This window comes from Parus major, chromosome 6, assembly GCF_001522545.3.
Source record: "Parus major isolate Abel chromosome 6, Parus_major1.1, whole genome shotgun sequence".
Lineage (NCBI taxonomy): Eukaryota > Metazoa > Chordata > Aves > Passeriformes > Paridae > Parus > Parus major.
The window spans coordinates 15,609,736-15,634,245 of NC_031775.1; the positions used below are offsets into that span (position 1 = coordinate 15,609,736).

The 24,510-nt window shown below is 38.5% G+C and overlaps 1 protein-coding gene across 1 annotated transcript; it reads right to left on the bottom strand.

Annotated features, from left to right (window-relative positions):
- Positions 1 to 10,940: 10,940 nt before the first annotated feature.
- On the bottom strand, positions 10,941 to 22,045 carry SLC35G1 (solute carrier family 35 member G1). Its single transcript, XM_015632460.1, has 4 exons — positions 21,940 to 22,045; positions 21,092 to 21,742; positions 17,202 to 17,382; positions 10,941 to 16,704 (listed from the first exon to the last, which is right to left on the bottom strand). The coding sequence occupies exons 1-4, from the start codon at positions 22,043 to 22,045 to the stop codon at positions 15,909 to 15,911; spliced, it is 1,734 nt and encodes a 577-aa protein (XP_015487946.1). The 3' UTR covers positions 10,941 to 15,908.
- Between the last annotated feature and the right edge of the window lie 2,465 nt (positions 22,046 to 24,510).

The following is a 24,510-nucleotide window of genomic DNA, read 5'->3' on the forward strand; positions in this document are numbered from 1 at the left end:
GCGCCTCCGGGGACAGCGCGGAGCCTGGGGAGGGAGCGCAACCCGGCCTGGTTTCATCGGCGCTGCCGGACAACGCGGTTTGGTGAAGGCAGCAGGGCACCTCTGCCTGCGATTTTTTCCATAAGAAGTACAAGAAGGAAAAGAGTCTCGTAAAGTTCCAGTTTAAAGGAACCATTCTCAATTTTTAAACTGGCGAGAGCTATATATTGGCTATAGCTAACACAGGTTTGTTAAGGACGTTTTTATGTGAAGGGCACCGATTCTCAAAACAAAGGTATGCGGAGATTGTGTCCCAGTGTGGGGCTGTAAAACTTACAGGCCATTTATTTAATTTTCTTTGAAAGCAAGGAACTCATCGTACCGTTTTACATTATATTATGTACATTATACTACCACTTGAAAATCAGAACTATCTGTTCTACTTTGTTCTACGTGTTCTACTTTGTTACCTGAGCAAACACTTGTCACCTTATTGCAATAATTATCTTGTGAGCATAATGCAAGAGTATTGATGTCTAGATAGTAATAACAGTGGAGAAAGTCTATTAGAAAATTCTGTATTCAACAAATACATAAAAAAAGCCAGCGAAGTTACCCACTGGTGAGTTACGTATTTTCAAACAGTTTTTATGTTGTTATTTGGATTTTTAAAACAAATTGGGTCAGGTATAGTGTGTTATATATATTTATTCACTTAATTCCTGGCTTTACATTTATTATCTATTCTGAATCTTTCCATGGCTTACAGGTTCTGATTATTAGAACAGAGAAGAAAACACATCCACCACAGTAAAGCACCTTAATCCTTTTAGCAGAATACCATCTAAATAATTTATTGTTTAGGAGACACGAGACATGGTCAGTCTGAACTAATTTAGGTAATTAGTCTGTAATATTGATCATTCGATATTGAAATACAGTACATATTGGATAAAATCCAGGTCCTGTGGAAAATTTAACATTCCTTTTGCCTCCAGCGTGGCCTGGATTTCATTCACTGCATATAGTGTCCAAAAAAATGCCATAAGACAATATTTTGCAAAAATTGAAATTTGAGTAGTGAATCTTTTCCAATGTTTTGTGTGATCTGTGTATTTTCCAGTGCTTTCATATATTTAGAGCCTGACTATTGGCTCAAAGTACATTCAATTAATAATATTCTAGTGTACACTACAACTTGTGTCAGTTACTTCATAAGTTGTGCAATGGGTTTTCAGCTCTACAATAGTGACAATGAATTATCCTTCAAACACACAGGCAGCACCAACCTTTTCATGGAAGCTTTTTCCAGTTTCTCTCTGCTTTTCCGTTTGTTTTAAAGAGTGCAGGAAAGTTGCTATCACATTATTCCAGGGGAAAATTCATATAACTGTTCCTTTACAATGTGTTTGCACTTCCAAAATTACAGCAATAAAAGATATCCTATACTGAAAAGGAAGTGTTACATTTTACAGAATGGAAAATTTGGAGAAATTACCATATCCTTGATTTTCCAAAAAGGCATGTCTTCAGGCATGTATCAGTGGGCCAACTTAGCATAACAGGGATCAATAACAAGCTCTAGCAATTTGTTGCATTAAGAATTTTACTCTTGAGATTCAGCTCCTCACCTGTAATTTAAGGACTTCTTGTTTCATCAGGATACTGGACAATTATTTAATAACAGTAAGATTTTTGAACACTGTCAAAGCTACATGTTAGATACAACACTGAGAGATGCTCTCTACAAAATAATTAGTCTCATATTCTCCAGGATGACATTTGCTTCTCTGAAACTGTAGGCAAGAAATTATGAATATCGAAAAAGCTATAGGACTGCTCTTTTCATAAAATGTATTTATGCAATTAACAGTTCAGAAATTGCATCCCTGCTACCAAGCATTAGAGGATGAGAAAAATTTGAATATGAAGAAATAATTGTGTCTAGATATACGTAATAAAGTTACTGCAAGCAGACCTACTTGGGAAGAAGCTCATTTCCTTGGTGACAAATTGGAAAGCTGCTGTTAGGATTGTTAGCCAGGACATCTCTCCCTGCTTGTACACAGAATGGAAGTGACTCCTCTCAAAAAAAGTCACCTCCCTTTCTTCAAATTTGTTCCCAAGGTGGGAGAACTCTGCAGACAGCCAGAATTCCACTTTCTCTGGGGGACTCCCACATCTGAGTTTTGCAGAAGTGAATTTTGAGCTGCCTGGCAACCTCAGCATTGTACAGATGAAAAAAGTATTTTTTTGCTGGACTTAACTCACAGGTCATGGTTTCTTTTTAAAATTCTCAGCCAAGCAGAGAGTGCCTTAAGAACGCTTCAGTTTTCTCCCTCATTGTACATCAGTGTCTACCCTGTTCTCATGAGAACTCTCTGTTAGTCATCACGTTATACTCCACTGCTCCATCAGGCTTGACCATCTACAAAGACAACACACCCAGCTCAAACACAGTATTTATAAGTAGAGAAAAAAACAGCACTTCCAGAAAATATGGATGTGTCTCACAGTCTTCTACCAACCATGCATTTTGGTATTTGGGTTACAGAATTGATTTAGAGATGAACTTCAAAGTGATGCATAAATATTAAATTCCACACATTCCTGTGAGATGGTAAGTATTATTCACATTATACAGATAGGGAAACTAAATCAATATGAGTTTACTTGGGCAATTTTTCCATCAGGAAAAAGAAAAGTACAGTGGTAGCATCAGTACTCAAGAATAACCTGGCTTTTTTTTGCACTCAGTCTGAACTATGTATCATTTGCCTAAACCCTGCAGTATAATGTATAAAGGAATATTTTTTTTTTAATCATGGTATTATATAGCAATATTTTCAAATAATTTATTTAACAAATTACATAAAACACGTAAAATATGCTTTTAGTTTAAAACAAAATAGCCAAAAGGTTTTTCCTTGGGCTTTGCTCCAAAATTCACCCTTCAGCTAGGACTAAAGAAAAGCACGCACACTTGCACAAATGCAAACAGAAATTCTAAAAGAAAATTAGAAACACATGAAAGTAAGGGTTGAGAATGTTTTCTTAACTGCACTATGGTTTCAGTACAGCAGCATTTTCATTGATTTAGTAATGGATAGGCAGTTTTCTTGTGAAGAAACACACAGGCTTTATCTGCAATTAATTGCTTGCTTCCAAGAAACCAATTATCATTCTACAGAAGTACAGCCCATGGAGGCAGGGTGGCGACTGCTCTGTCAGGGCATCTCTGCTCTCTGTAAAGCACAGCCCTTCTTCAGTCATAATGGGATTCTGCCCCATGAGAACAGTTCTTACAGAAAGGCACTTTCACTTAATACAATTATTTCACTGAGACACCTATTTTGAGGCTGTTTGTGATTGCTAGATAAATAATCCTAACCAGTACAACTTCTATACTGATCCAAAATAATAAATTAAAAATAAATAAATATATAAATAAGATAAACTACTTGAATTTCTGAAATTTTAAATTATTAACTCTAGACTGGAGGTTTCTTATGAACCTGCTATTCTACAAATGTTCCAGAAGCTTTGTAACTATATTCCAAACTTAATATTACTTTGTGTGATGTGAGGTCAGTTTCGCCTGGTTATTAGAACCATCAGCAGTCATGGAGGCAATTCTGAAAGTCTAATGCACTTGCTCAAAGACTTTCTGACATTTCAATTAGGAAAAAAAAAAAAAAGATGTAGCTAGATTTTAAAAAAAATAGCAGTTAAAAAAAAGCTGAAATAATTGAGCTTTGGAAATTACATCAGCTGTTTAACTTTCAAATAATTAATAAAGTCATCCCCCAGTTAATCTTTGGAAGAGATACAAAAGGTTTCGTAGTAAACTTGAAAAAAGCTCACACACTTTTTTCAAGTATCTGTAGGAGAGAACATTTCTGCTGAGGAAAATTAATTGTAAATATGGAATAATCGTTATTTTGGCTACACAATTTTTAGTCTGAGAAATTTCATATTTCAATTAAGTAGCTCCTGATGTAGATCAAAGAAAGACTTCTATGCCTTGACTGTATTCCCATGGTTTAACTTAGCTATGTTTTTAGTATGCCATTATTTTATGATGGTTTTTAAGTTGGAGACTACATTAAAATACAGGTCCTCAAAACACTGGAATGATAACTCCTGTTTATTTCATATTACATTTCAGGGACAATGGAAGACAATGTATTAATACTAGTAATTGAATAAGGTTAATAAGTTTTAAAAAATTGAATACTATACCATAATTTTCTGCTGATTCTCCCTAAAAGACACAGAAGATGGAAAATACATAGCTATTAATTGATTAATCTATGATAATTTGGGGGTCAATAATATAAATAAATATTAGTGATTTTTAAATGGCAAGTAAGTAGCACTTTCATTCCACATCAAATTATACAGTAATGATGAAAGTGTATTGAGAAGCCTGCTTTAGTACTTTCTTCATATAGCCTTAAAGTTCCCCAAACACTCAGTAAAATCTCTAATACATTTATAATGATAAAACATGTTGTTTCTCGCATAAAAGTACATGGTCCAACCAGAATGGAGTATTGTCCTGAGCATCTCAGCAATAAAGCCTGATTTATCAAATCAGGCTTTATAAAAAAACATGTATTTGTTTTATACAAAAACATGTATCCTTTTATACAAAAACATGTATTTGTTTAATGCCATTAACTGCTGAAGTTCACCCGATTAATGGTGTTTGTTTGTCCTGACTGACATTTTCAAGGGAGCTTCACCAAAAGGTAGTTCTTCTATTGCCTTCTATTATAAAGGTAGTTATTCTATTCATTGATTGTCTTTAGTTTGAATACTAAATTACCACTGCACTCACAGATTCCCTTCATGTGCAAAGCAACGTTTCCTGACTTGCCTGTGCTCTGTCATCCCTTTAAACAAGCAGTCAAGACAATGAGTTATTCATGTAATAAATTATGAAATCTGTATTGTCTTTAATGCTCATGTCTAAACAACAACCAGTCTACAGGTTAATTTAATATTAACCCCATTCAGTTTCTTTACTGGCAACCTGCCATAGTACACATTTGACCAAATTCAAGAACCAGAAAGTATGGGTGTCAACACAGTGGGAATCATACTAGAAAACATGTAATTACCCAGTATGTTAGTATTTTTCTCTTCTTAGTGTTAAGGTACTTCATGTTGGGTGATTCCAAATACCCTCTACATAAAAAGTGTAACTCAAAATCTTGTAGTATTTTCACTGTGTAATATAATTCACTTCAGTTTTAATGTAGCATTATATTAACAGAATAATTGAAAAGAAAAATAAAGCGAGTAAAATCTTTTAGCATTGTAACAGCACCCCTGTTTTAGCCTGGTAAGCACATCAATGTTTTTCTGAAATCTATAATAGGTAAGTAAATAATAATCTAGTGTTTTCTACAAAGGCTGACTGATTAGGTGTTGAAAATATGAGAGCATGGGAATGCTTGTGGTTAATGGTTCTTCAGAAATGAGCATTTATGACCAGAACTTTCCACAGAAGAAGCCAGACAATCAGACTGCAAAAAGGGTAATCACTATTTTGTTCTTTGCTCATGAAATTAAAAAAAGGATATTAAATTTGCAGTATCTATTACAGTCTTCTCCCCAAAAAAGAAAAATATTAAATTTACTGTAAATTGAAAGTTCTAGTACTAAATATTTAAAGGAAAAAAAATTGCCTTGTTCCATTGTCACATCAGTGCACATAGTTTCACAGCTAGTACTGAACAACACAATTTTATGTAACCTTAAATACAACAGAGCTTTAGTAAAATGTTTTTTCTTTTATAATAAAACCAAAATAAACTTCTGCTTCTGTTTTATATGCCAGTTGAGATTCTTTGCAGTAATTCCTTCCACATCTGCTCTGCAGCTTTCAGGTTTATAAAAGCAGCATCTCCCAATTTCCTTTCATCAAGATATCCATATGCTGTGTTTTATAGACATGTTGGTACAGTTCAACACGGAGTCACTAATTACAACTTGGAGTCATATATATTCTAGGGCTAAGAAAATAAATACATGTGGTTATGAGCATTTAATACTGAAAATCCCAGACAATCTAGTCAAAAATTCTTCAAAGCGTGATAACATACCAATAAAAGTACACCTGAAATTATCATGAAAGTCATAAAAGCAAAATTGCTACTTAAAGGAAAAAATTAAATAATAAAACTGCACATAAGCATCACCAAATTCTAAACTAATGACCTAAAATCATGTGCAGAAACGTTACCAAGAAGATCATGACAGAAAAACTGCTGCTAAAGAATCAAATGGACCTGGTATGGAAACATGTTCATAAATTTGTTTTGTCCAAAACAAATTTCTAGGATTTCTGAAGACAGTTCAGTGTTGGTATCTCCTGGTTTCAAGTTTCTCAGTTGCCAGTGTATTGTAAATGTGATTGGCTTTCCAGTGAACAGATCATTGATGGCAGCATTTGAGGGGACAGAAAGCACAAGATGACCTCAAACCACATTAATCTTCACCATATGCAGGATTAGAGTTTTGCAGTGTCCTGATGGATCTGTGGGGCTGTATTCCCTTTTCTGATCCACCCTTACTGCACACCCAGTATTCCTGTCCCCCTGAGAGTACAACCATAATAGCTCCCATTGATTCCACCTGAGAGATGAGTGTGTAAGCACAACTGAAGGTAGCTGCTGCTCTTTACAGCAAATTGTATGTTGTATGCATGGTAATAATCTATATAAAAATATAGAGGCCTAAACATACCCATTAAGCTCCAGAGAAAGAAATCTAGGCTGCAATTTTTAAAAGTGCAGTGTAACCCTTTGTGCTTCTGTCTAGAAGTTCCTAATGCTTTAAAAATGCTCAAATGGGAGAAATGAAATGTCAGGAATGCTTTTTCATTAATTACCCACCTGGAACATATTTCCAAATGTGCATATGAAAGAGGAAATCTGTCTTGTCACAAAAAAAAAATCTGTAAAGACTGCAAAAATGCTTTCAGTCCTGAAATTAAGTTCTAAATATCTAAGGAGACAAAAGGCAAATTAGAAAAACATGCTACAAAAATATCTGTGGGCATCAGAGAATTTGGAAAGAACAGAATCCTCCAGAAAATTTAAAAGAGCAGAATCAAGCTGGAAAATACATTTTTCTTGAGGAAAACAATATTTAAGTTTCTTGATCAAAACTGACATCTAGAGTGCTACAGGCTAAAATAGAGTCCATCACCTTAAGCCCAAGGTTTCCAGGTTTAAAAAAAGGCATAGTAAAGAAATAGAAATGTGGTTATAACTCTAGTTTTCCTATTTTTTTCCATGCTAATAATGGGATACGGGCTGTAATCTGAAGCAAGCAACATGCTGTCAAGGGTATTCTTATATAATCAGCAGAGAACAAACTGTTCCTTCCCTTCCTTAAATCTGTACCCAATCACACAGACAGGCTTCAGTGGGACAGCTTTGCTACAGAGAACTTGACAGTGAAAGAACAAAGATTTTCCCCCAGACTTTTCCTTTCCTTTTTCTCCCTCTTTCCTCCCCCTCCTAAGAAAATAAGAGATACAAGAGACCATTCTGTAAAGCTGTGTCAAGATGATTTATGATAGACATTGAAATTAAAATCTACAAGTCTTCTTGATGCAAAAAATATGGTTAATCTGTAAATCTTATAGCTTGTCTTAATTCATGTATATGTGTGTATTTCACACTTTCCTTCCTTCCTTGAAAAAACAACACACAGCTATGCTGATAACATCAGAAATTGAAATTAGCCACCTTTTTTTGCAAATTAAGTAACAAACTGCAAAGGAAATACAGCTACATGGTTCTGGCAGGTAAAGCAGAAAAGGGAGATAAATCACATAAGCAAATGAGTCTTCTGGGGAAGAAAAGGCTGTCTTGCAACTTGCAGCTCTCCCATGAGAGATTTCAGATTGTAGTATTTTGTTATCACTCTCCATTTTTAATAATGAAAAAAATGCTTTGTCATACAGCAAGAATAAAGAACATCACCTAAGTGTTCTCATATGGACTCCCTACACACATTACTACAAATAGCAGAACATAGGGTCTGATTCACAGAATATAAAGATGATGTTTATTGAAGAAATTCAACACACATCTTTTACAAAGCATGGATTGACATGAAATAATTCTGGCAAAGTGAAAAAAAACCAATAGAATCAGGTTTACTTTTTAAAAGCAAACAGCTTTTTCCTTCACTTCCTGATCAAAACTCAATAATGACTGAACCATTTTTATGGTACTATAAAGGAATATTTGTTTTATGTAATAAAGTAGTAATTGGAAAACAAGAAAGTAAATAATATCTGATTCACAGTGCACTGTATTTTTATAAAATAAAATGGATTTGCCACGTAGCCTTTCCAAATAATATTAAAAAGGTTTTTCTCTTCTCTAACATTACTCAGCTTCTGAAAAACTGTCCAGTACTTGCTATGAAGTAGAACAACACCTAACAGTGCCAGTTAACACCAGCAAAAAATACTCCAGCCAACCTTCCGATGGAAAACATGTTGACAAGTATTCTTTTCTAGCTCTCTGTAGTACTTAGCCATGACACCTACTCCCTTTCTAGTATTTCTCTCCCTTAATTTAAGTTGGTACAACCTTTCCCAGTCTACCAGGCTTTGTGCACAGTATGGTGCACCTATGCTCAAAAGCTTGTACAGCTTCCTTATTTAATCATCTGCTCTGCCTGAAGAGGCTCTTGCAGAACACCTGCTCCTGTCCATAGCCCAGAGCAGCAGTTTCTGGGAAACCCTGGCATTGGAAATATTTGGTAGTAGCGCCTGGGGATGAGGTACTAGATGATGTGTAAGGCCTCCCTGCCTCAGCACCTGCACCAACAACCTGCTCAAGTACTATGCAGGGGTCTCACCCCAGTTCCAAAATAAAAATTAAGAGTGGAACAGAAATATTTTTAAGTCCCCCAGCCAAACAGGAGAAAGAGAGCAACAAGGTCAACTGCTCAGACAGCATATGTGCTCTGTTTCTGTGGAACATTAGAACAAGTAGCCTAAATTCATCTTAGCCCACCACAACTTGCCACAAAGAATTTGTACAGTAAAGATGTTATCCCTCCCTTTTAAATTTATTTATTTAATAGTAAAAATGTTTAGGACATATGCTACATACCTAGACTGCATCATACCCAGTACCATCATTATTGGTAAAATGTCCAATCTCATTAAAAGATCCCTACCAGCTCACTGATGTTCACATCAAGGTAGCAGACCCTCTCTCCTTGCTCCCTAGAATTGCAGAGAGAGACTTGCTGAAGTCCTCCAGCACCACCTAGAATCTTTTGCTCTGGGGAGGTGCAAGATACAGTTTAAAACATCAGAGAAAAGAGTTTAAGAATTTTAGAAATTATTCAATACTGCTAAGCAGTATTCTGTGTAGTCAATACAATGCTTCAATTGCATTTGGAATCCTGCTTAATATTTGCACTGAGTACATCATTGTACTGAAACTTCTAACGCCTAGATCTGTGGATTTGGATTTTTAAAACGATTTAATCTTACGCCCTAAAACAAATTAAGAAAGACAGCCCCACCTGCTGACAGAGCAGTCACACTACAGAGGGAAAATGAACTTAACTCGCTGGCTAGAAAAACATGAGTTTTCTTTCCACCTCTTTCATACAGACCCCAAAAACACTTCATTCCAGCATTGCAAGTATGCTCAGATCTCTTTTTCCCTTTGCTCAGCATATAAACTCAGCTGGCAAATCAGTTTGTTATCCTTTCTAGAATTCATTGCTCCTTGACAGGATAATGTATGAACTATATTCAGTAGTGTCAGAAAACAGAATTCCACAAAAGCTAATTGAAGGACAATCAGCTGAAAACTATTTGAAGAGTTCATCTGCATATGTTAACTCATGTACTACTTCCTGTGCTCAGGACCATAAGAACACTGTCAAATCAATAAAGTGCAGTGTTCATAAGTATCTTGCAACTTCAGTGAAGTTTGTTTTCTAGTAACGGGAATACTTTTTAACTTTAAATCCTTTGATCTCTTTTTCTTCTGAGTTTTGTTTGTTTTTTTGGGTTTTTTGGGGTTTTATTTGTTGGGTTTTGGTTGTGTTCTCTTTTTGTTGTGTGTTTTTGTGGGGTTTTTGTTGGATTTTTTTTGTTGTTTTTTTTGTTGGGTTTTTTTTGTGTGTGGGTGAATAGCATACTTCTGTAATTTTGTTTCAAGAGTTTTATTTTCTAGTAATAGCCTTTCTCTCTTATGCTATATCACTAATTATTTCTAAATAAAGATTTTAATACTATTCAAAAAGCTCTTTTTCCCCCCCCTTCCCTCAAAGCTTAAATTTCTATCTATTAGATTAGCTGTTCCAAAGAACACACAGAACTGCCAAGAGAAAGCGGCAAAGTTTCTTTCACAAATAATCTTCCCTTGCCTATGCCTGGCACAGTTAGATCTCTTGGAAGTACCTTGCTTTTCCTTTACTGTAAAGCATGTGAAACAAACAGTGACAAGTTCTCCTACAATGAGTTGATTTTTGAGCATACAAAGTGATGAGAATGCTGGATATAGACAGGCCAACACCGCCAGTAATTCCCCACCATGTAACTTTTAGTCCCTCATCTATTTTTCCCTAAGTTATACCCAGAAAGAAAGATCTGTCACCTCCTCTCAACGCTCTCAAGCTTGTGCTTGAGAAGTCCACTTCTGTTATCTTCTGCTCTTACAAGAATTGACAACACTGTAGGAAGCAGCATTGCTGCAAGGATAAGAAAAATTAGCAATCTTTCTGTAATACTTAGCAAATATGAATTTTTTCCTCTTTGGTGAAAAATTAATTATTAACACACTAGATAATGGGAAGCACAAGGATGTCACCTTGTGACAAGTGGGACAAGAGTTGAATTCCAGTCATGATGTATAGTAACAAAACAGAACAAAAAAATCCACAGACTGCCACTTGGACACGGGAAAGTTTACTGATTTATCAATGCTACAGTGTTTCCAGTTAAGAAAAATAATGTATGGAAGTTGATGAAGCTTTATTTTGTCACTAGCTTGTTGCAAGGCATAAAAAGTGATGCAGCATGATATTAGCAGAATTTGAAGTCTATATTGGTGTTTACCAGGGGCTGTTTGATTAACAGTTCTTTCATAAAGTTTTACAATGAATGCATTCAGTTATATTCCACTAATCAAAGCAAAACAAGAGATTAATTCTTCAGGATCATTTTATTAGCAATGAGAAATATAAATCTCTTATGAAAATATTCTTAACATTTCAATATATAAGAATTGTCTATAAAAATATACTACTACATAACAAAGCCAGTAACTTCTACAAAACATATAATTAAACATATATTTAACAATATATAGGACATAGCAAAAATCCTTTAATTAATGCTGAGGGTATTTTTACCCCCTTTTTGTCAAACAGTAATTCACACAACATAGGAAATTACTTATCCTGATATACAGAAGTTATCACCATAGAACTCTATGTGTGTTCCCCCCTGAAGTCACCTGCATCTGCAGGAACATAAAGCCACAACTTTTCTTTGGATGGACAGGCAGTTATGACCCCAAAAACATTCTGCTGGTAGCTGCAATGTCCTGCTGAAGCCAGTGTCCACATCTGCTGTCAGCAGTGCCAACACTGAACCCATGCAGCGACAGAGACAATGTTTTTATTACCCTTGTGAGGTGATGCACAGATGAGCCTACCATGGCAGTCATGGTTAGAGAACTAAAAAACAGACTCTTCCTGGGTAACTACTGCTAGTTAGCAAGGAAATAACTTCTAAAGAGGCTGCCTCCCTAGAAATAAACCTTCCAACAGCTCTTAAGAGCTCAAGGAAGAGAAAATACCATGGGAGTAGTTGTTTATTTTAAACTATGATCAAGGGAAGTACGATCCATTTTGTTATTATTAATTACAGGAAGCACCATCTTGGACCATATTTTGGAACTGGGAATCTGTTTTCAGAATAAAAATTACACAGTTAACTAGTAATATCACCAAGGCTGTTATGCTGAGGTTACTTCATGCCTGGTGTTAGACAAATGCCAGGAATCCATTTTAGTTATATAGACCACTCTTATCTACACAATGAGCTTGTCAAATTCTTGGTGTAGACGTATTTAAACACCCTTATTTAAAGGGCTTTTAGAGCATACTTTAAACAACCAACTTAACCTGAAAGAAATTTGCTGCTGCACAGTGACAATACAAAGCCATCAGCTTTCTCTAGAAAGAGTCAGGTACATAAGGCTTTAAGGCTGCAAATTCTCACTGAAGACTACCAGCAATTACAGTGTCTTGCATAGTAAAGAACATAGGAACCCAACTTATGATGCATCAGTAACAATTAAATCTTTTTATCCCTATGTTTCTGTGCAAAATAACCAGTAATTAGTTATTACTCTTTCTATTCAGGACCCACTGAAATCAGAACATTGAGTGAATATGTTGAAATTCAAGATAAACTTAACATTATAACAAAGCAATTGCAATGCAAAAATATTCCATCATATTACATAGGAAGGAGTTTCTATTAGTATATTTATCCAACTTTACTTTAAAGATCACAACAGGACACTACAATGAACATCAATATATTTCTGACTCAAAGCTCAGAAAAATAACTTTTGACCCTGAGGAACTTGCTGTATTAAAAAGCTAAAAAAGATCAGAGTCTCAAAGAATGAAGGCTCAGCCAGTTTCATTTCAGATTTTCAAACTGTTAAGCTTTGAAGAAAAGTTTTACCATCCTAACAGAAATCTTAAGAAATATTTTCAGTTTAAAGATCCCAGCATTTCATGGTATCCACATTTTTGTAGTTTCATTATCTTTAAAGCTTGCAACTAATATTTAGGTTTTGAGTCTGTATTTGAAAGGAAGAAAAATTTTAAAATTGAGGTTGTTGAAGAACTTAAAGCTTAAATGTCTTTCCTTCCCAGCATCATCCAGAGAAACCAATTACAGAAACCACCTTGTCATGCTTTACAAATAGAGAAGCCTTAGGCAAGTTCTTCGTTCTCATTCCAGTTAAACAGTTCCATAAAAGATTGATCAAAATCAAAACAATGTTTCAAAACATACATCCTCCAACATAGGATGTAGTTTAGACTATTATTTTAACAACTTAAATATTTAGCAAGGTTTAAGAACAGCAAGAGGAAATAAGCAGATGAAGCCATAAGGAAACCCTGTATGTTTAACAAAGAAAAAAAAAACAATCATCTGGGGGTTTTGGCACAAGAAATATATTGCAAGTTTCTGCTAGAACTTGAGACAAAAAATTACAAATCACTCTACCTAGATGTTGATTTCTGGCCATGTAGCATATTTTCTACATTTATGTATGTGTTAAGGGCAAGAAAACAATCCTTTCTTCAGTAATCTGTTCTTCTCTACTAGGTGTAAACAAGATTCATTGAAATCATCCAAACTAAAGATGTTTTTTAATGTAAGCTTCCACATAATCTTTATTCTGTAGTGACAAAGCAGCATTCTTATGCTGTAATTTAAACTATTACCTAATTCTATTTCCTAATGTTTTTATACTGTCATCAAGTTTAGGCTACTCTGGTTTTGCCCTCTCCAACAACCTTACTAAAAAGATATGTACTGGATCAGCTCCCAGGGGTAGCTCATCACATAACCACATAAGCACTGAGCCAAGAGGAGAGAGCAGGGCTAGCTGACAATCCAAGTTTGCATCAATCTGAACTGCTTTGGAACCACACCTTTGTAAGTGGCAATTTGAACACATGCATATTACACATGAAGTGAAGCAGTAAAAAATGAAGTCGGTTTTCCTTCCCTCCCCTGAAAGCTGTTGCTCAACAGCAGTGATGGTGAAGCAGCAGAAAAACAATCCCAGTTCAGTTTCAAGTATTAAGCAAAAAGGGTGCCAAACTGGAATTTTATTGTTATGTGAGGCTTTTAAGAGATAGTAAAGCAGTTTCCTGACCTTGTCAGCAGTAGCTGAGCTTCAGCATTCAGGAAAAGCAGAGGACAGCTCAGAGCAGGAACCGATTCTACCACTTAAGTGGAATCTTCTAATATCCATAAACACAGCCAGGTTCAGGGTACAGGTTTTACCTACAGAAACTTGGACAAAGACAGCTCCTCATATCCAGGTACATGGAAAAGGTTTTCCTGTGAGGTAATGAAAAACACCTGGAGGACAACTCAATCATTGGTCCCAGCCAGCAAGGCTTTATGAATTTAAGCCTTGATTGTCAAACCTGATTTCCTTCTACTACAGGGTAGCCCACCTAGTCAATCTAGGAAAGCCTGTATGTAATCTTTCTGGACTTCAGCAGAGCTTTTGATACTGTCACAGGATCATTCTGGACAAAATGCTTATTGACAAAAGAAAAGACGTGTGACCAGACATCAATAAATCAAAATAAGAAAATGTCCACCACCTTTAGTGATTTAGAAAGAAACATCTATCAAGTGTACAGAACACAGCATTCTCTTTTAGAAAAACACTAGAGCAAGGAAGTGAAAACCCCCTCAAGATACAAAGAACCAAATAAAGATTCAAGTTAAAATTTTCTTTGAACTTTACTGAGACAAGACCCAAAAGTATGTAATGTTCAACTTAGGAAAATCCCACTTTCTGATACTAAACATTTATTCCTCCTAAAATGTGAAGGACACCAAGATCAGTAATAAAAGTATTTTTCTTTAGTATTTGTTGCCTACAAAGTGAGAAGATGTGTAAGAGAAGTGATAAATACAGACACAAAAGGGCCAGCATGAGAAGTGGGACTGAAGTTGCCCATCAGCACTCTCTGATGCAGTGTGGATGCCTGGATGAGATGTGTATGCATAGCATCACCCTTCCACCAAGCTTTCCTCAAACCTCTTCAGTAGAATCTCTGTATGACCTTGGCCAACCTGCATTTTCTGTGGAACTGCAATTACATTGCACTCTTGTACACTCATAAGAAAACAGTCAAAAGCTTAATGTAAATCCTCCTAAGTTTATGTAGGCAAAGGAGACTCAAACCTGGTCTCATAAAGGACTTTTGTATAGAAGAATCTAAAAAGGGTCATAAGCAGCATTAAATATAACCTATATTAAATACCTAAAAAATATAATCTTTTGCATAGAGTAAAGAAAAGTGCAGCTACAGCACAGCATTCCATACCAGAAGAAAGGGCTAATTTATGCATGGCATAGAATTAACTGTTGTCTCTCATCACTGAGACTGCAGTCTTACAAAACTAAAGACATGTTTATAGGGAAAATCACTTTTGAAAAAACAAAAAAAAAGAAAGTCATTAGGTTGTTTCACTATATCTGTGAATTAAGTGCAAACACTTAAAATTCTTTTCTTAAAAAAGCAAAGCTGATAGGTAATTTTCACAAGTTAATTTTCTCTTTACATCACTTGGAAAAATGAAATTGCTTTTGTTCTTTTAGAATCCAAATTAAAATTACATCCTCATTTAGCATCTGTTTTGTGCAAAATAATAATTAGAATGGTTATAGAAGTACAATCTTTATCTGTTCTATAAAAGCTGGTTGTTTAAGGATTATCAACTCTTCATTCCCTTCTAACTTTTGTACTGCAATACCTGTGGTAATCAAGCACAGAATAGTATTAAGTCTGGGAGATTTATTTCCACTGCTCTGAAAAATAAAGGAAGAGTCTAAATGGAGAGTCAGGAACTTTAGGAAAATACATATTGACCACTTTTGAAAGGAAGCAAAAATATTTAAGTATCTTTCTACTGCCCATATTAGCACACCTAAATGTAAGAAAGGAAAGTATATACCTCATCAGCTCCTAAAACATCTTAAATTTTGGTGAAAAAAAAAGTCAACTTATTTTATTAGATATAAATTGGTACTACAATCTGGTAAATGGGATGTTTAAAATAAATATAAATAAATATTGTACTTATATATCTTTCAAGGTTGCTTGTTTCTGTAATATAGTGTCAATATTGTTAGATTTCCCCGTTTTGCTTTTTTCACACTATGTCTCCACTTTCGAATGGCAGTTCCAGAACTACTGGCTACTACACAAAGGGCACCACCCACAGTCCACCAAGTTGGCAGATGATTGAGAAAAAGAACTTGTAAAATAAAAGCAAACACCACATCCATTGTTTTCATTATTGATACAGGTCCAGCTTTCTCTATCTGTAATGCTTTTGTGAGAAATATCTGACCCCCCAACCCTAACAAGCCTATTAATATTAGAAAAACCCTGTCTCTACCACAGTGTGGTAAACGCCATTCATTCAAAACAAACAATGCTATAACACATCCAATTAATCCGATGACTGCGTAATACCAAATTGACAAGAAATAATGCACAGATTTTCCCACCTTCCTTAGTATAACAATAGTTGAAGCTGCTGATAACGTGCTTGCAATTGCTGCTATAGTTCCTTTAAGGTGGTCCGAGTAACTTCCTTCAATCCCCGCAACACGTGAGCCAAACAGAAATGGTGGTCTGGCAATAAGAATCACTCCAGTGATTGCAAAGAGAGTAAACAGAAGATCCCAAAGGCTGTATTTCTCTTTGAGAAAGATCCATGCCAGCAACGATGTAAAAACAGGACTGGTAAAAGTTATAACAGTGGCATCAGCTAATGGCATGACTTGATAAGCGTAGTAGAGAAGAACCATTGCAGTAGAGCCAAGGAATCCTCGGAAGAAAAGAAAAATTCTTTTACCTTTTGGTCCCAAAAACCCTGTTCTGAAAAACAGAAATGTCACATTAATGTCACTGTCTTGCTTATTTCATGACTAACATCCAAACATATTTAAGCATGGTACACACCTTTCTAGACAAGGGAGTTTAATACCCAAATATTCCTAACTGTCTGATCACAGATCAGTTTATTTCCATTATGACCCCCAATCACATTCAAAGTCCAGAACCTGTTCTTCTAGTGATTAACTTGCAAAATAACCCAAGAGTATCTACAAATTACCTTCTGGTTTTTTAAGATCATCCCTTCATGGAAATCAAAGCATTTGATACAATAATCCTAGTAAAAGCCTCTAGCATTCAGGGAGCCAAATATTTTCATTTTTCTGAATTGTATCAAAAAACTATCAACTAATCTAAAACAATGAAGTTATGCAACTGAAATTCAAACTAAAATAACATTGCAATCATATTTAAGTGAGTGATAATTCTAGATCTAGTTTTATTAAATAGCTTTAAATGTAAATATTTTTTACACTTACTTGTAGTATATTAAACCAGGAAGAACAAATGCCATTTGGAAAACACATCGAAATGCACTCACTTCCACTGAATGTACATCTTCTATTTTTTTAAGAAATAAAGAGGCCACTGAGAAAAGGAAGGCAGACAGTATGGTATAAAACAGACCAAGTCCTGGGCACGCAGCTTTCTTCTTTGTCCCTGCAACAGATAAACTACAGTTAATAAGGATCTATTAGAAGACTTCTCTCATCAGGGAGGTCCACACACTGCAGTGCTCCATGTATCTGTAGTGATTTTTGTGATGGAGAACAGGGGAACCAAAGAAACAAATGCAAGTATTACATGTATTTACCAGACCTACCTTGAAAATACTTTTCACTGACCATCATTGGTCCTCTTTTTTTCCCTTAAAATGGGGTGTAAGAGATAAACTCTAATACCTGGGATACAAAACATCACAGTTCTACACAAGTTAGTAGATTTAACTTCTTGTAGGTGTCAGACTAGTACAGGTGATTTACTATAGGGACTAGTCACAATTCTGCCCAGGAACCAATAAATGTAACAGACTACAAAACAGTTCATGGTCAGGTTCTGAAACTATTATCTTGGGAATCGGCTGCTTAATTAAGTAAGGCTCTTAGCAAAAATTAAATTTCCTTTCTCACAAATACACAACGTAAAATCTGTGTACAGAACATCATTTTTGTTATATCTCATGTTTACTTTGCAGCTAAATCACCCTAAATTTGAACTAGACCGATAACATTTTTATCTTGCTGTAAGAATACAAATATTTTCTTTAAACAGGCATTAAATACACATTTTTAAGCAGAATAAATTTAAGTAACTAATGTTAAAATATCAAAGGCCTGATATCTATCATAATTCCATGAAGACCTTAGCTTATGCTTATTTATCAGACTTCCCCTTCCTAAAAATTTCCCAAGTCTATTCCTGGGAAAGTCCTTCTATTCAAGTTTTCCTCATTGCCTCAGGCTCTCTTCAACAACATACGCTTCCTCGTTCCACTCATTTTCTCCACCCTGAACTATTTAAAAAAATAAATTAAAAAAAGCAAGGAGAGGCAGAACTGTGAGACAGAGAACTGTGTTGAGTACCTTTTCTTCTGTGACTCCCTCTAAAGATAGGAGAAGAACTCCATGTCCCAGAGGCAGTGTTTTGATAAAAGGGTGCTTTATCTCACATTAGTGTGGCAGCCTGTGAGCCTTATGGATCCTCCAGAACACAATCAGCCGGGTACTGCTGCGAGTTGCTTAGCAACTAAGTATGGTTTTGAGAGGTTTTTTTTTTTGAAATTAACAAAACTTGTCACAAACCATTTTGATCCTCCTTGAGATCAGCACTCCAGGCTGAGAAATTGCATCTCACTGCCTAGGAGGGGAGACTGCAGGCTGACAGTCCTAGGGCTTTACAACAGCAACCACAACCTGAAGTAGGCAAAAGGTTTGCTTCTCAAGGAATCCTGCCACACTGCAGCTGAAAGTGATTTACAGCTTCCACTTGAAATATTTCTGTTTAACAACAGCCTCTTACATAAAACTGACTGTAAAAACTACCACCAAGCAACACTGGACTAGGACATCTACCAACTATGAAACAAAGTGGATTTTTAAAATGTTCATGAACTATGTAATGCCTTAATCCACATAGTGACATAACAGAACTACAAAATCAACAGTCTCTAATACTGAAACAAGAGGAATCAGACTGGCCTATAACTGAAATGGAAAATCCAAACCCAGGCTGGCTCACAGATGAACACAGCACAAACAGAACTATTAACTTTTATTTCAGGCATGATAGCTTCTCTGATTATTACAGAATGAAGCCAACCTAAATAAAGGAAGTGCTGAAATGGAAAACCAATGAAATTAAAGCAAAAAGGATCTTACACCCAGAACTAAGGTTTGGATTGTAAGGAGCAAACATAAATCAGAAGGAACTAATTTCTGTAAGCTACCCAATATACCAAGCCCATCAGAAACAGAATCTTCAGAATCTTGTAATACTAGAATTTAAACCATCAACATCCTGAATTGCCAAAACACGTACTCAGTGCAATGAGAAAGTGTTTTATTTCCTTTTAAAAATAAAATGGCCCAAGTTCTTCCACCAAAAACAAGAACTGCAGTTCTGAACAGTACTTATTTCAAAGTAAGTTTTAGGGAGAAGTTAGGTTAAGATAACATTCCCACCCCACAAAATATTAAGCCTTGAAATACTAGCCTAGCATCATCAAAACAGTCAAGAACTTACACTTCTTTCAAAGAATGTAGCAGCCCAAAAATTAGAAGGTTTAAGCAGTACTCAAGTCCTCTTTTTGGAGTGGCTACAGATTTGGTTTTCCAGTTTTATTCCCTGGCCATCTCCACACGTAATGCTTTCAAACAATTTTCCACTCCTGTTTTAAGTGATAGGTAAATGCCTCCCACTGCACCCTGTTTTAGGTGTAAATTCTAATTGTGGTTTTAGTGCTGTACTTTGTTCCAAACAGCTTTTACACCTGCAAAATGCAAGCAATGAAGAAAATCATACTTCTCACATACAAACATCTCAGGAACAGCAGCAGAAGCAGAAGAGTGCTGGCTATAGGAAAGATGTTCAGCAAGAGGATGATTCTCCCAGACCTTCAGGAAAGGCAGAAGAGTCTCCACATTATAAAAAGCAAAAGAGCTCTCTTTGACTCCTGTAAAGTGCCAGGAGCACAAGAGCCTGCACTGGAACTAATCATGGTCACGCAGACAAGATCTAGGCATGATTCATAGTCTTCAGTCATAGACTCAGTCAATTTTGCTAGACAGGCAACCCAAAACCAAAGTACTCTTACTGGTTAATTAATTAAAGTTTCTCAGGATTTCAAACACTGAGCTTTTCCTCCCAAGCTTTGTTTTAGAAGTGCCACTCATGTGAATTTCAGTGGTGAAGAACTCTGGCCTCTCTACAGCTCACCAACAAATCTATTTTCGGCTGCAAAGTCAATTACAGTCAATTTAATGACAAACACATTTTCAGTGAAATAGTTAAAAAAAAATAGTACTAAAGATAACTTCAGAAATTATTTTAAGATAGCATTTATGTTCTAAGATAACTCCATTTAAAACCCACGTGTTCCCTATCTCACAATACATTTGTGGCTTTATCAATTGAAAATAATCAAGAAGTGACTCAAGTTAGGACAAAACAATTACACTCAGACTAAAGCAATGTAAGAATTGCCCTAGAAGTCACAGTCCCAAGTACGTGGTCTAACTTAAGTGCACTCTCAAACGCATTTACAGTGCCAAAAGCTCAGACAGGCAGAAGGCACCTCTATTTACCCACCCTGTCAAGTCTTACTTTAAAACTTTAAAAACAGGAAGTACTGTTTTCCTCAAGAATAATCGCTCCCGAGGCTCTCTAAAGGAGACAGAGCCGCCCGGCCGTGGGGGTGGACGCTCCGGGGCCTCTGCCCGCTCCCGGGGCGTGGGGGGCAGCGGGCACCGGGCCCGAGCCGCGCTCGGCACTCAGGCACAGGGTACAGGCTCACGGAGGCCCGCTGATTCCTCCACCGGGGCCGGCTTGCCCGGTCAAGAGGAGCGGGAGGAAGAGGGCGAGGCCGAGCCCGCTCGCAGGTGGCCCGAGGACACCAGGTGCGAGCCGCCGCCTCCAGGGACGGCTCGGAAGCGGCGAGGCGGCTCCTGCCGGCGGCGGGGCGGGCACCGATGCCGGGCGCCCTCTGCAGCCGCCCGAGCCCGCTCCCCGCCCCGCTGCCACGTGCGGACGGCCCGGTGCCCTCGGGCCGCTTCTTCTTCCCCCGCGGCCCGGCAATGTCACCCCGAGAGCGGACAGTCCAGCCGAGACGACGCTGCCCCCCTGCCCCGCCTGCCGGACTCCCCCTGCTCACCGGGTGCCTCGCAGCAGAAGGGCCAGGACATGCCCGAGCAGCAGCCACAAGCGCGGCGCTCCTCGGCGCCCGCAGCCTCGACGCCGGGCGCCGGCAGGCACGGCTGCACCGTCCCCGGCCCGTTCTCCTGGCCCGGCGGCACCTCCGGCTCCTGCCCGCTCGCTGCCGGAGCAGCGTCGCCCTCTCCTCCCTGACACAGCACCATGAGGACGCGGGGCTGCCGCGATGCTGCCGGCGGCTCCTCGGCTACCGGCGACACCTGCCCTCCTGCGCATGCGGTGCGGCCGCCCGGCGCCGCCCGCCGCCTTCCCTCCGCCCGCCCGCAGCGCCGAGCACCCGCGGGGGAGGCTACACCGGGTCCCGGCTCCGCCACCCCCCGCCAGGCCCCGCCTGGAAGCCACCGGGCGGCCCGTCCCTCCCGCGGCCGGTACCTGCGTGCAGCCCGGCGGCAGCCGAGCGCCCCTGCCGGGACAGGAGGCAGCGCCCCGGCGCTTCCTTCCTGGCGTCCCCCGGAGAGGGACCCGGCCAGGGCAGCGGGAGCGGTGCCGGGGAGCGGCGAGGCCGTGGTGCCTCCGGAGGGGGAGCTCTGACCCCGCCGGAGAGCGAGGGGGCCGCACAGGCCGCGGCAGTTTCCGAGCAGGGGAGACAAAACTCAGGGAAAAGGGGACGCAAAGTTATTTTAGGGGCGTTGTTGCGTCATCTGCGCGCCCGAAGTGAAAAAACAACGCTGTGTGTCCGCGGCGCTGAGCGCTCTCCGCTCGGCCTGGCCGCGCTCTTGGGCCCCCGCACGGCCCGGGATAACTGGCCCGGGATAACAGACCCGGGATAACTGACCCGGGATAACTGACCCACCTGGCTGTCACGGCGGGAATTCCCGCTGGACCGGGCTCCGCGCCCCCTGGAAGAGCCCGTCAGACCCGGGTGTTGCCGTGTCCGTGGGCAGGGGCAGAGCATCGCTCCCCGCAAGAGCTGCTGCCAACTCCGGCTGCACTCTCGGGCAAAATGGAGATGGGAACCTGGTTGGCAGCTCAGTCGGGATTGTTAGTAAGGTGCAGAAATAATTTAGCCGCCTTTTCGTATGTTTTCCCTAAGAAAACAATGCCGCCTATGCCTTTGGGCAGGGGAATCGGAAAGGGTAGAGGGGAAAACAGGAGTAGCCCTTTTTCCTACCCATGAAAAAGTACAGAGTAAAAAAATTAAATTTAAAACGCTATTTTTTCCCCTTTTGAGCAAGTTGAACTGTTATCAATAATTAAAATGGGAGGAATTTCTATTAAAAGGAAATATTTATGCTCATATTATTCTCTTAGCTGCATAAATTAATCTGTTTATTTCTTTATTCTTAACAAAGGGAAATGTAATCTACAGCTTTAGCAAAATGAATGCCAAATGGCAGATAAAAGCTATTTCATACAAATGATTTTAAGTTTTCCCTCAAGCTAACTCATAAAAGCTATTTCAAGCTTTCGATGTCTCTAATTTAACACATTTTATAGTCCATGCTAACCCACCAGAGGCTGTATTTCATTATCTTGGTGTCAGCATTTGACTAATATGACCAGAATTGTTTCAGAAATTGTTCTTAACTAAAAATTAGATGTGCCATATCAATTATTAAAATAAGAGAAATCAATTAATAAGGTTGTGTTGAAATCAGAATTAATATTCTGAAATCAGATTTATAAATATTTACATCATCTGAACTGCTGTTGCTGTAAACCAATAAAATAATTAAATATGTGCTGCACTATTTATGAACAACTTCTATTACAGTTCCTATCAACATAGTTCTCTACGAAGTCTTTACTAAAAGCTTTACTAAATCTTCCCTCTGGAGGTGAAAAATTTCCAAACCAGACACTCTTAATTAAGTAGTTAATTTTTTTTAATGCACTTCACTGTTCCTCAGAGTTTGTTTTAATTTCGAGAGGGAGGTGCAAGTTAACCTGCAACCTCAAGCAGCTTACACTTCTCTGCACTCCAAGGCAACTTTCACAGGCCACTGTTCCATGAATCACCGACACAAAGGTAGAGCTGTCCTTCCCCAGACAAGTTTTGGTGGAAGGGGATTCTCTCTCAGCAGCCATCCCGGGCTGGTGGTCCCAGAGGTGTTTCAGAGGAAGACCTGGCACATGCCCTGGGCAGTGGGGATGCTGCAGAGCGCACCCACCCGAATTTTTGTGGCTGTCTGCACAGTCAGTCGGTGAGTTGTGTCTGCAGTCAGTAAAGCAGAAGCAGCTGGCTAACTCAGGTCTTCAGTGAAGAAAACCAGAGCCAAAACATGGTCCACAGTACAGATACAGAATAAATTTTAGTGAGTTCTTACAATTTCTGGCTATTTGTTAAAATATGCAGATCGTACATTTATTTTATAATAGTGAATTTTTTCAAGTGCCACAGTGCCAAGTACTGAGCTGTAGAATGTTCCAAAGAGACTGCAGCAACCCCCTCTGTACCCCTCCATGTCTGGTTTTGAAAGGGAACATCTGAGGGCAGTGTTTGTTTATGCCAAGATACATGAAGTGTTCTGTGTGCTCCTGGTCAAACTGCCAGGTTTGTCTCAGCCTGAGAGCTTCCAAGTTCTCCTTGTAAAGTACAACCCTCTTCTCTGAGCAGGGAAACAGAGCAGTTGCAGCTGCCCAAACTAACCAGCAGGCAAATGTAATTTGCAGTCATGCTGCCCTAGATTGGAAAATTAAGTCCCTGTTTAAATGTGACAGGTCAGTGTCTTATGTGGCTTTTTCAAGCACAGATTAAGTCTCATCTGTGTAATACTGTGCCCAGAACTAGCTGTTCCTTTCTCCAGCACATCACCTATAATATCTTTGCTGAGTGCAAACTCCATAAGAAAGGGATTAATAAACTTGGGCAATTTGACCATTGAAATTAAACTGCAGCAGCAGCTAGAATGCCATTTATTTGGTTTCCATAACATCATAACAGCAGAAAGTGAGCCACCTCCTGTATAGCCACCACTCTCCACTCATGGAGCTTTCTTAGGTTGCTCTTTGCAAAGGAAGAGTATTATCATCCTCACCCAGAATTTAGGCACAGGTTTTGTCATTATAAATGCCAGGAACAAGCCAGTACTTCACAGCAGGTTGAAATACAGGCCTGGTAGGGATTTTAGTCCTGTAGTGAGTCACTGGTTTCAGTCTGTGTGCCTGATAAGGGACCCTTTGGTTTCCATCTCCCGCCCTTAAATGCTGTGGCTTTCCAGAAACACTAACAAGCATAAATGACAAAGCAATTAAGTAAGTTTTGTGGAGAACCGTGGGACTTTTCTAAGAGATTATGAGCACTTTTCCCACTATCACATAATTTCTTTTATCCACTGTTGATATATTCCAATAAGCTTTTTGGAACACTGCTGCTCTTGGAGGTTTAATGAGAACTAAATAATATAAACTGAGGGTGCC